Source organism: Furipterus horrens, unplaced genomic scaffold, assembly GCF_987537825.1.
Source record: "Furipterus horrens unplaced genomic scaffold, mFurHor1.1.pri manual_scaffold_10, whole genome shotgun sequence".
NCBI classification, from domain to species: Eukaryota; Metazoa; Chordata; class Mammalia; order Chiroptera; family Furipteridae; genus Furipterus; species Furipterus horrens.
In genome coordinates, this window is record NW_028327180.1 from 15,797,917 (window position 1) to 15,810,792 (window position 12,876).

Sequence of the window (12,876 nt, forward strand, 5' to 3'; positions counted from 1 at the left end):
GTTGGCTGTCTCTGGACAACGGCATGCTTGGTTTGACAGGCTGGCATCCTTGTTGTATTCTGGGGGCAACAGGGTTAAAGGACATCATTTAATCCGTAACCACTAGATGACAAAAGACAGGTATTAATTTTTCAATGTCCCACATTAGGGAAAAGAAGGGCTTCTTTGGAGGAAGGTGTGCCAGGTACATCTCACCTGTCCAAAACCCTTTTGCCCATTATACTTATTTTGGACTGAGGGAAATATTTTAGGTTTCCCCCATCTCAGGCCTCTGGGCTTTTTCTGTCCAAGCCATTAGGATAGAAAAGAGAAACCAGTTTTAAAGTGAAGCCCACAGACCACCCCGTTCTTCACCAACCCAGCCACTTAGTTCAGCCAAACCATTGAGTCTCAGGAGGCAGCAATGCAGACAGGATTAAGTGAGGCCTATGCATACAGATAATCACTCAGGTAATGAGATTGTAGGCTTATGCCCTTTGAAAACAGAAAACACATGTTAATTTATGTAACATAACCCACATACAAGTCTCTAAATCTGTAGGACTGTCTTATCGGAAGGAAAATCCTTGTCCTTCTAATATTCACTGAACTTGCATTTCTATTCTTTATATTTTTATTCCCCCCCCACTAAAAAATTTTCTGTTTGTTTGTTTTTCCACTACAGTTGTCTCACTTTTTTTCCCCCTCTTGCTTCCCTGCACCCTGCCCCCCCCCCACAGTCAGTCCCCACCCAGTTGTCCATGTCCATGGGTCATTCATACATGTTCTTTGACTAGACCCTTCCCCTTCTTACCCCTTCTCTCCCTCCCATCTCCCCCTTTGTTACTGTTAGTTTATTCCTTGTTTACATACCTCTGGTTCAATTTTGCTCATTTGTTTGTGTTGTTCATTAGTTTCCTGTAACAGGTGACAGCATAAGGTAATTTTCTTTTGTTGCCTGGCTTATTTCGCTAAGCATAATTCTCTCTAGTTCCAATCATATTGTTGCAAATGGTAGAAGTTCCTTCTTTCTTTCAGTACTTATTCATTGTCATTTTCCCCCTTTGTACTCGTGTTCCTCTCTGTCTCTCTGTTTCTTCATCTTCTTAAAGCAGACCCTTTAGCATCTCTTGCAATGCTGGTTTGGTGGAGATGTATTCTTTTAGCCTTCTTTTGTCTTGGAAACTCCTTATTTCACCTTCCATTTTGAATGAAAGCCTTGCTGGGTAGAGTATTCTTGGTTGTAGGCCTTTGTTTTTCATTGCTTGGAATATTTTTTGCCATTCCCTTCTGGCTTGTAGTGTTTCTGCTGAGAAATCTGATGATAGCCTTATTGGAGCTCCCTTGTATGTTATTAGTTGTTTCTCTCTTGCTGCTTTTAGGATTCTCTCTTTGTCTTTGAATGTTGGCATTTTAATTATGATGTGTCTTGAAGTGGGCCTGTTGGGGTTCATCTTCATTGGGACCCTCTGTGCTTCCTGGACTTGCGTGACTCTTTCTCTCGTCATGTTAGGAAAGTTTTCTGTCATTAGTTTTTCAAAGAGGTTTTCTATCCCTTGCTCTTCTTCTTCTCCTTCTGGAATTCCTATGATACGGATATTATTACGTTTCATGTTGTCCTGCAGCTGTCTTAGAACCTCTTCAGTCTTGTTCAATCTTTTTTCATTTTGTTGCATTGTCTGGGAGTTTTTGTGTAGGTTGTCCTCCAGCTCGCTGATCCGATCTTCTGCTTCCTCTAGCCTGCTTTTAATTCCTTCTACTGTGTTCTTCAATTCAGAGATCGTATTTTTCATTTCCTCCTGGCTCTTATTGATAGCTTCTATGTCCTTTTTCATGCTCACGTAATTTTCTGTGAGTTCCTTGTAGTTTTTCTGGAGTTCTTTGAAGTTTCCGCTGAGCTCATTCAGCTTCTCCATAATCCATGTTTTGAATTCCATATCTGATAGTTCGCTCCCCTCTATTTCATTTAGCACTCTTTCTGGGGATTCTACCTTTCCTTTTGATGGGAGGTTGTTTCTCTGTCTCCCCATTTTTTTGACTCCTATTGTTTGTTGGTGCTTCTTGGAATGATCTGCACTTCCTGGATCTGCCTCTGGTGGCGTCAGATCATGTACCAGTCTGGCCCTAGGCAGCCTGTTGGAGACTTCCAGGGATCTACTGCTGTTGTCTGTCTTCTTTGATTGTTAATCTATTCAATCTGTGATTAGCTGTCAGGCTTAAGGACTGTGGGTGTGGCAGCTTAATTCCTGTAGGCAGGGCTTTTGCTTCCCCTCAGGCTGACGCCACTTGGAGGGGAATGGTCTACCCGCAGTACTGGGGATGAGTCAGCACTGGGACCCAGTCAGCTGCTCCTCCAGTTCTCCCCTCAAAGCCACCGTGCCAAATTCTCCCCAAGTGTCTCCAGTCCTCTCTGCCTTCCCTCTGCTTGAGCCCAGGGTAAGTGGTGGCCAAAATATTTTCGTATGTGATCCACTTAAGAGCTCTTTTTCTCCTGCTGTTTCTCTCCGGCTAGCAAGAAAGCCTGTGGCTTTTCGCTTTTCACAGCTGATACTATTTTACTTTCCACTCTGTCGCTGTAGGCTGGGAAGCCCAGCTGGGGGTTTAGACCCTGCCCTTCTCAGGGGGAATCCCCGGCTGCTGAGCTGTTTCTCAGCCCCTTCAGCTGCCACCCGTGGGAGCCCAGCCAGCCCTTCCACGTCTCCGCACTCCCTACCGGTCACGTTGTGATGTAGCGGCCTTTTCTGTCTCTCCGTGGTTATAAGACTTCTCTCCAGCTGGTGTTCGGTTCGTTATTCCAGATGATTTCTCCAAAATTACATTGTAAATCCAGACTAGTTCTAGGAGGAAGTTAGTGTAGCTTCCACTTACTCCTCCGCCATCTTGTTTCTTCAAACGATTTTTTATTTGTTAGTCTTGTTTTCCTTTTTAGTTTCATTGCTTTTGTTGTTGTAATTTATCATCTTCTGGGCAAGGATTGGCTGTCTCTGTCTCAGTACTGAAACGCAGGCGGGGCCCTGGTGAGCTTTCCACACGGTAGAAGAGTCTAGAGTGGAAAAGCACTGATTTTTGAGTCAGACAGGCCGGACATTGCAGCCTCGTTCTGCTTCTTAAAACCTTGGGGGCCTCTATACATTGTTTAAGCAAACCAAGGCTTAGCAAGATTATCTGTAAAAGGGGAATAATAACGTCCACCCCTCTGGGTTGCTGTGAGATTTCAAGGAACCACATGTAATAAAACCAATCCCTGCTCCCCAGGGAGCTCCCGCTGGCCACCTGCTTGCAATTCCCTTCCCTCTGAGAACCTAACTTGATATTCTTCGTTGAACTTGACCCCACTTCCTGGTTCACCCGTTATATAATCCCCTCCCTCATAGCTCAGGGAAATAACCTCTCCAGTCCTGCAGGGACCTTAGATGTTGACCTGAAGTTGTCCTGTTTCCAGAAGTTACAAAGGTGGTATGAAGGAACTCCCAGAAACCCTTCCCCCAGCCTCCTCTGCTGTTAGCACCTTACATAGCGCCATGCGACTTCTGTTTAAAATAAGTTTCATCTTGGTACAGTATTGTTAACTTAACAGACTTTATTCAGAATTCACTAGTTTGTCACTCATGTCCTTCTTTTCTTCTGGGATCCAATCTAGAGTGCCACTGCATTGCCTTTAGCAACTTTTCTTTTTAATGGTGACATCTACTCAATATTTGTATGTTCTCCCATTGACATAGATTAGATTATTTGCTGGCTTTTTTTTTGGAAAGAAAATGACTTGTTATTGATGATGTCCTACAAACCAGACAGGCAAGCTCTGACTCAGAAATACCTAATCCCAGTCATAAGGCTTCACTTAGCGAGTGTGGCCTGTGTCCCCGGCACTGCCAGTGCTTTGCACCTATCATGTCCTTTCAGCCTCACAGCGACCAGCCTGTTTGTGGTCACCTTCATTTCAGCGAAGGAAACTGACACCAGTCAGTTTGTGACTCACCAAAGTTTCAGTCGTGGACCCTCAGCCAAGGCTAAGAGTGCCCACGTGCACTGCCTCTGAGAGGCACTCTGAAATCAGTCTCTTCGTCCTTGCCACAGCTTCCAACTCGGGAGAAGTGGCCTCCTTTTTATTTATAAACAGAAAGAGGAACAAGCTTAGGAAGCCTGAGAACTGGGCACACAGCCAGAGCTGGCTCTGGAACCCTGGTCTGTCTGTAGAGGGCTGGCATTTCATGTACTTGCCATTTTCATGATTAAAAACCTCCGGCAGCCCACCTTTGCCTTGAGCATGCGGCCCTGCCCCCAAGGTCTCTGACTGCCGACTCTCCATTCTTCCCCTTGTGTTCTGGTCCTGTCACTCAGAAGGACTTGAAGCTAAGAGCTCTGTGCATCCTTACAGAACAGGGTTTAGTACCGCCCTGGCCTTGAGGAAGAAGTCGCTTTCACCTTTCTCAGATTCAGTCCTTTCAACATATGACGTGGAATAAGACACCCAGTTGGGAATAAATGAGTTCACGTCGTGCATTATATTGAGCTCAGGGCTGGGCCATGCAGTTGTGCCCAGGAGGAGCCTGGGTGTTGAGAGGTGATGGTGATGTTGATGACAAATACTGCCTCCTCCAGGAAGCCTTCCTGGATGCTTCCTCCTCTGTTCTCCTGAGGGCTGCTGGACCACTCTCTACATGACACAGATCATGTTGCATGGTGATCATCAATTTGTCATTCTCCACCCACATGACTGTGCTCATGGAGGGCAGATCCCATAGTCCCCTGGGTGTCCCCAGGGCCTAGCAAGGGGCCTGACAGGGCATTTGCAGACCATGAATGATGAGCAGCCACAGCTGTTTGGAACCTCCCAGCGGGCAGTGAAGGCCTCCTGGCCCTGTGCCGTGGATTATAGTGACTCTCTTGTCAGGCCTGTTTGCTTTTCTCCGCTGCAGTCGCCCCCCCCCCCCCCCCATCTGCTCATTAGGAGCCAACAATGTGCTGCCTGTGGAATTCTCCCTCTCTGGCACTTAAGGAATAACTGTGGCATTTATTTGAACAGAGATTTCCCGTAATATACAGATCTACAATATTTCCTTCTGTCTTTATTAACATTTTCAAACACTTTTGCCCAGGACAGCTGTTCTAGACTTATGCTGTGCGTTTCTCAGGCTGGAATGAAAGATCATTTCACTAATGTGTTGGCTTCTGCCCGGAGACCTTGCAAATGAGGTTTTAAAGCCTTTCGTTCCAGCGCAAATTTCTGATTTGATCCTGACACCATGTAACCGCCGTCAGATCTCTCGGTGTTTGGTGGATGTAATCACTTCATAGAAGCAGTCATTTTCTCTCTTGGCTTGCATTCTCCCTGTTCTGACACCCTCCGAATTTTAAGTTGCACGCAGTGCTCAAAGAGCCTGGAATCGGGTGCCTGTTTCGCTCGCGCTGCCCAGAGCCTGACCCGTCTGTGCTGTGCAAGAAATGTTTGTTCGGTGCAGCAGCTCCCTGGTGACTCTGCAGCTGTCGCCGAATTTTAACAGTTAAGACTCTAACCTCCCTTCCCCATTTCCGAAATGTGTGTGCTTTTTTGCTGCCAAGAAGTTTTTAATATGCATGGAGCGCAGAGTCTGGTATGGGAGACGATTGGGTCACAATTTGCATCAGAGGCAGCATTTCTGCTGATTTGTTACATTTTAGAAAAATAAGCTCTGTAAAGCGTGCACAAACACCGCTCCTGTCCGCACTTCCGGGGTTGGAGCGTTTATTCCTCCCCGCTGCAAAAGCTGTCGGGTCTTCCCTGCAACACAGACCTGTTTTTCCAAAGCAAGAGTGTCGATGCTTTTCGTAAAAGAGAATTCTCTCCTCCCTTTCAGAAATGAGTATTCTGTCCCCAACCCCTTGATGTGTCCCATCCCACACAAACACAGGAGCCTTCTCTGGTGCCTTAGGAATAGCCAGGGAGACTTTCAATGTAAGTCTTTTCTTTTTTTTTTCCTTTTTCGTTTTTTAATTGTATTTTTATTTCCATTACCATTTAGTCCCCTTACACCCCCTCCGCCCTGCAATCACCACACCGTTGTCCATGCCCGTGAGTCCTTTTTCCTTTTTGCTCAGTCCCTCCACCCCCATCCCTCACCCCATAGCTCTCATCCTGCCCTCCCTCTATGAGTCTGTCTCTCTTTCGCTTGTTAGTTCAGTTTGTTTGTTAGATTCCACATATGAGCGAAATCATGTGGTATTTGTCTTTCTCTGACTGGCTTATTTCACTCAGCATCATGTTCTCCAGGTCCATCCATGCTGTCACAAAGGGTAAATTTTTCTTCTTTTTTAAGGCCAAGTAGTATTCCATTGTATAAATATCCCATAGTTGTTTTATCCACTCATCTACTGATGGGCACTGGGGCTGCTTCCATGGTTTGGCGACTGTAAATAATGCTGCAGTGACCGCAGGGCTGCTTATTTTCAAGGATGCAGTTTGAGTCAGTGGTCTGAATTCTTTATGTGTTTTTAGTGAAACCCTCTTGTCCCATCGTCCTGCCTTTAAGAAGGAATCATTTCTCCTCAAAGGAAGGTGGTGAGGTTGGCTTCTCTGCACTGAGGTGGAGAGGAGTTCTGCTTTAGGAGGAGATTCTCTCAGTTTAGTGTGCGAAACTGGAGGACGGCAAACAAACAGGTGTTAGTGTTTCTCGAACTTATGGTTGTTTTTGGGAAATGTGGTTTCTGAGCTTTTCAGGAAGTGCTGACTCTGTCTCCATTTTCATAAACCGCAGCAACCTGGCTTTCAGGAAATCCGTAGCCCTTAGGTACTTTCTCGTAATTGGTCAGCAGCTCACCATTAAATAAAATGGGTGGTGCGTGATCACACCAGCCTTACTCATCAAAACTCCTTAGTTAAAGGGGCAGCAGGAAGAAGGAAGTGAGTGGATTTTGAAACATGTAGGTTTGGGAAGCGGTAGGTGAGGACACCGAACACACTTAATTCTGTCCAGCAGGCAGTGAGCTTGTCATGCTCCTGTCACCATCACATTTGATCTTGAACCCCAAGACGGTCTTAGCCAGGATTCTCTTCTGAACCACGGAGTACAAAAGGGACCGGAGTGTTTCCTCAATCCTCGCATGGGTGTTAATGTCAGGAAGTGTGAAGTCTGAAATTCTCCTCTGCTTGCAGCTGCCATTATTTGCCTGCGGTGGCTTCATGGATGCTGGTGGAGGACAGGGGACTCCTGGTCAGAGCCAGAGGACCCCACTGATTTTAGCAATAGCCAGAGTAATCACCTCCCAGTCCCAGTTCCCCTAGGTGATACCCTTGGGCCAGGTACCATCTCCAGAGCTTAGGAAACCCTGAGCTTTTATGATGGGCAGTAAAACCCGCCCTTCGCTCCAGGGAAGACACAAGCTGTATCTTCCCAGGCTGGTTGCTCTACAAACATCCTTGAAAAGATACTCTAGAACAAAGGCAGCCAGTGCTTCTGCTTATAATAGATGCAGAAACACAGAGACCCATGGAGAATTGTCTCCCAACACGTTGGTGGTAGAACTGTGCCTGATGTGTAGGAGAGATGTTCATTCATTACGTAGGCCTTAGGGCTTAATTCTCTCTTAGATCCCAGGTTGAGAAAAACTGTTAGACCTTTTCTGTGTGCTACCATTTCCAAAATACCTAGTATTCCTCTAAAATGCTTTAAGTCAAAGAAGAGAAATAAAGATAATATCAGAATTCTCTTGTAACAGTAATATTTTCCTCTACTGCTTTTTGAGAAAACTCTAAGATATTTTAAAGAATTGTTAAAAAATTTTTGATACTTATTACCCCCCTCCCCCCCCACACCCCACAAACAAAAAAACAAAATAACCTATCCAAATTCTGGAAGGAAGGAAATGGTTTATGTAAAGAGTCATGTTTATATTTGTTTAGCTTCAAAAAATATGGACAGTTTGCTTTTGGGAGACACCTGTGAAATATACCACTATTCAACCTCTATTGGCTGAAGGTGAGAATTCATGTTTAGGTCTTGAATGTATTTATTTAATGAGTTTTTGCCTCATCACATTCCTTCCCAGTGGAAATCTGGTATCCAAGCAACTACTCTGTTCCATTTCCCAAACTTCACTTTGCTCCGTGGGTCTCCTTTTCCACTGGACTTCAGTTCTTCATGTGACTTCTTATGCTTCATCTCTAGAGACAAGTTCCAGACTTGTGTTTTGCTCCCTCTTACGAATATTCCAGCTTGCAGTGTTTGTAGCCACATGGAATTCTGAAACCCAGAGAGGTACTAGCTGAGGCTTCTGAGATCTTGGGGGGAAAACTCAGGAACTTACCTACAGAAACTGAAGTTGTGAGTGGGAAGTCTGACAGCCTGTCCTGGAGAACTGGTTAGTTAGTGTTGATTCTGTACCACACTGATATGTAGAATGACAAGAAAAAGATCTCAGAAAAATAACAGGCTAAGGTTGAGAACTTGACCCTGGAAGGGCTTGCTGATTCTGAGTTCTGCTTGGGGACACGGGGTGGAGAAAGACCAGCGGGGGGGACACTGGCCCTTACCTCTGGCAGCTGCCATTCCAACACTTCTTTCACTTTCCCCAAATGGCATTTTCCCTTTATTAAAAACAAAAACAAAAACACAGCACTTAAAAAAAAAAAACACGTGAGGATTAAGTAGATAATAGGTATAAAATTCATGATCTGTATTTTTGAAGAGCCTTATAAATATAGCCACGTCATTACTTTATCTTCATCCTGTGGCTGCCCTCCCTCTGCGCGGACGGATGGCCATCATTGAATAGCTCAGCTCTTGATGACTAGAGTTGACGGAGGTGTGGTAAACAGCTCATCTTCCCCCATCACCCCTCTCCAAGCACCGCAAATAATTGCTGGCAGAGAAAATGGCGATTGTTTGGCTAACAGGGGTCTTAAATTCTCCTTCAGAGCTTCACTCATCCCTTCCTCTCCCTTCCTGATTAGTCAGACACACCCTTAAAGGTTCATTTTCGGATAAAGATTGGAGTGACTTTTGCTGCTGGGGATACAGATCACTTTGAGATTTATGGGTTTCTCTGCTGCGTTTTATGACTTCCAATGAATGGCTGGATAGGGAGGTTGTAAATAAGTTGTTCAAAGGATAATGTTTTTTAAAAGTGCACCCCCCACCCCCTTCTCTGATCAAAGAGTAGAGAACCTTCTGTGTACTAAATATCTCTCAAGCCAATAGTGTAATATTTCAGGTACCTGATTTATACAATCAGCTCCAGTGATGGAGCATCTGAGTTGGTTGCTCGGGTGTTAGCTGAGGACCCCTTGTGCTCCCCACTCTTTCCAGCTATGTGAGGTCTACTAAAAGAGTGGAAGCCTTGCTCTTGCCCCAAGGGCAAGAGAACCCTCTGAAACCGTCACAGAACAACTCTGTCACCCTGCCTTCCTGTGTATCGGTGTGATGGGCCTTCGGGGAAGGTCTGGGACTTACGGAGGCCAAAGGAGCAGCATTGGGGCAGGCCGGCCTGGAGCTGAGCTGAGGGCGGGGGACAGAGTGGAGCAGGCAGAGCAGTGGGAGAGGCTGAGAGACAGGAGAAGCAGGCAGCGTGTGTGCAAAACTCAGGGAAACAGAGTCGCGGGCAGATGGGCAGTCTCTCGGGGCAGGGGAGCCTCTGGAGGGCAGGTGTGGGGGTCCACTGGTTCTGGGGGGGGGGTCAGGCTGGGTAGACTGGGTCTTAGGGGCTGAGTGTGGCTGATTGAGCCCGCGGAGTTGGAGGGATGGGCTGGGGGTGAGCGGGGAGGCCACAGTGGTAACAGGCCTGGCGCAGTGGAAAGGGGAGGAGTCCCCTGATCATGATGAGAACGTAGACAAAGGAACAGCCTGGCAGCTGTGGGAGGAGCGTGGTATTAGTTCTGCTAGAGAAGGAAGACTCCAAGGTGCAAGGCTCAGGAATGTGGAAGGACAGCCAAGCAGCTGCTCGTGGAAACTGGTTTCAGCCGGAGAGGGTGAGTTGGAGGTGAGGAGCGTCTGGGTGCAGCAGATACCGAGCACATATGTGCTGGAAGTGAGACGGAATGAAACGAGAGACTTTCAGCCCTGGACTTCTAAAGTGAGCTTCATGAGCCGCGGTCGCTCACCTGCAGTTTGAGATAATTGGAGAAGAACGTCATTCAGGCCAACACATATTTATTGAACTCTTCCTTCGTGTTTATAGGCCCCTCCAGGAGTGTTCACTGACCTCTTCCATTAATTTTTTAAATTTGCAAATATTAGGGAATGTTCAGCTCACCCCAGATTTTCACTCTTCGCCGCTTCCTCCTTTAAAGTCTAGTCTGCTCCTCTCTAGAGAAATCTTGATTCCCAGTGGCCTTTTCTTTCTGAGTTGCTACATGTATATGACCGGATAAAAGAGCTTTAAACATTCAAAGGCCGCCTGCTGAGTTTTTGGAGCTGTAGGTCACGGTGTTGGCTGCCGATTCATGTGACTTTCCTTACGAACAGAAAACACGAACGCCTCATGAGTCCAAGCAGCTATTCTGCACGCTTGCATTGTGGTGCTCTGATGAGTGACCTGGTGTGTGGTACAGGGTTCGCCAAGACCAGCTGCTCTCCACGAATCTGGAGAAGGACAATAAGGTGTCACTCGTGTGGGGTGTGGCTCTTGGAGATGTAGGAGCCTGTGGAGAGGACTCCGTCCTTCTGGTCACCGGGGAGACAAGGGAGCCACCCTCCTGGCTGTTTAGGATTGAGGTGTCATGTATCTGGTGCTCTGTGGCCCTGCTACAATTAACTCCTGTTCTTCGAACTTCCTCCCTTAGCTCAAGCCAGACCCGATCGTCGCTGGTCCAGTGGCTTAACCCGCAGCCTCTGACCACACCCAGCTGCCACCCAACTGCTACACCTCCTTCACCCAAGCTGTCACCTTGCCCCTTCTCTGCTCCAGCCACTGTGGCGGACAAGCCACCTGAAAGGTACATGGTTCGGGGCATGATGTGGAGTGTGGTGGCAGCACATGGAAGGGGCCCATCAACCCGAGCCGGTTCTGTGTCCTCGGCGGAAAGGCTGGCTCAGGCTTTTCGGCCTCCTGGACGGCCCTTTCGACCTTGCCTCGGGGCTGAGCCTCAGTACCAGGATGTTCTTAGGGGACGTGTACCCTCCCTGACACCGGCTCGGGCCTGCTCTTCTTGGTGCTGCTTGTGCACTTTTGAAACTCCTCATTCGTTTCAGAAGAACTTGTTATACCTAAATAGAAAGCACAGGCTTTGTTCGAAAGGAAGGTTGGACACAGGACACAGCAGGGGATACAAGCACTTCATGGGCCAGCTGTGCCGGCTTGATCACGTCCCTCCGCCTGGGGGTCAGGCTGACTCTCCTCAGTGGCGGCCCCACGCCTGCGGCTCGCAGTGGGGTTCCGTGCTTCCCCGGGATGCTGTTTCCCCACACGGACGAGCAGGAGGCTTAGACAAGTGCTGAGCCTGCTGTGCCTTTCAGGGGACAAGAGTGAGGGGTCTAACAAAGAAGACCCAAGTAAGAGCAGCAAGCCCCTTTCCAGAAGGCGTGGAAGCCAGTTCTCTGTCTAAACCAGTGGTTCTCAGCCCTCCTAATGCCGCAACCCTTTAATACAGTTCCTCATGTTGTGCTGACCCCCAACCATAAAATTATTTTCGTTGCTACTTCATAACTGTAATTTTGCTACTGTTATGAATCGTAATGTAAGTATCTGATATGCAGGATGTATTTTCATTGTTACAAATGGAACATAATTAAAGCATAGTGATTAATCACAAAAACAATATGTAATTATATTTGTGTTTTCCAATGGCCTTAGGTGACCCCTGTGAAAGGGTCATTCAACCCCCGAAGGGGTCGCGACCCACAGGTTGAGAACCGCTGGTCTAAATGGATCACTGAAGCCACCTAGCTTGTGCGCGCTCTGTCTCTTGCTGCCAGGTCTTCTGTCCCCAGGCGCTGGTGCTTTTCCTAATGGGTGAACTGAAGTGCTTGGGAGACAAACATGCCCCCAGGTTCTGGTGACACCAAACGCTACGAAAGGGCATCCCACCAGGCAGAGGGGAATTCGGTGAAGAGGTTCAGGGGAAGCTGCTCACAGAGGCTCCTGAAAGAAAGATTGGAATTTGAAACCCATCATTGACTTGAAAATAAAGTGCTCTGCTTTTGCCTGATGTTCCCTTCCCTTCTCTTCTCTTTTGTGGAGGTTGTGCCACCAGTGACAGAGAACTGAGATTCGGGGAGTGGGAGAGGGCGGGAAGGGGAGGTTTCTCTCTCCCAGTTTCTGCACGTGTTAACTTGTACCTTTCCCGGTCCCCTCTCAGCGTCACCAGCCGGAAGGCTCGAGCGGTGTATCCGTGTGAAGCAGAACACAGCTCCGAATTATCTTTCGAAATAGGAGCCATCTTTGAGGATGGTAAGTGCTCGTGGGAGCTTTGTGATAGGGCCTGTCCTGTCTGCAGCCCAGAAGGCCCACAGCCTTGGCCAGGCAGGCACTGGCTGGGGTGTTGTGAGGAGCACAAGTCCATCCCGTGATGTTCTGGACAGGGGAGAGCTGGCCCGTTTGGCTTCCAGGACCTGCATGCCGGCAGGCTGTCTGCCTGGCTGCCACAGCACCTCTGCCTTAATCTCGGGTATTCTCCAACCCTGTTAACTCCTGCGGGTCTTCTCTGAGAACATCTCTCTCCTGATGTGGAGAAGCTAGTGCCACTGGAGTTCAGAAGTATTTCTGATCTGCATCCTTTGTTTTCCTCTCCCAGAGTCCCTGGCCAAGCCTCCGAAATGCTTCAGGTTTGCCAAATCTGAGTTACAGCAAGAGGCTGTTGTAGTGCTCTACCTGACTTTTGCTGATTTGAATAATGTATGAATCTTTAGATAGGGGTATTGACTTTGCACGTTGAAACAGGGTGCAGATTTTATTTGTGTTTAGTATTCATACCCAAGCATTTTG

The 12,876-nt window shown here is 47.5% G+C and overlaps 1 protein-coding gene across 1 annotated transcript in view; it reads left to right on the forward strand.

Annotated features, from left to right (window-relative positions):
* Positions 1-12,876, forward strand: part of ARHGAP10 (Rho GTPase activating protein 10) — a 241,608-nt gene that overhangs the window by 226,381 nt on the left and 2,351 nt on the right. Inside the window, exons 21-22 of the mRNA XM_090290426.1 lie at positions 10,736-10,888; positions 12,251-12,342. Of these exons, the coding sequence (XP_090146552.1) occupies positions 10,736-10,888; positions 12,251-12,342 (245 nt within the window). The remainder of the gene's footprint in view (positions 1-10,735; positions 10,889-12,250; positions 12,343-12,876) is intronic.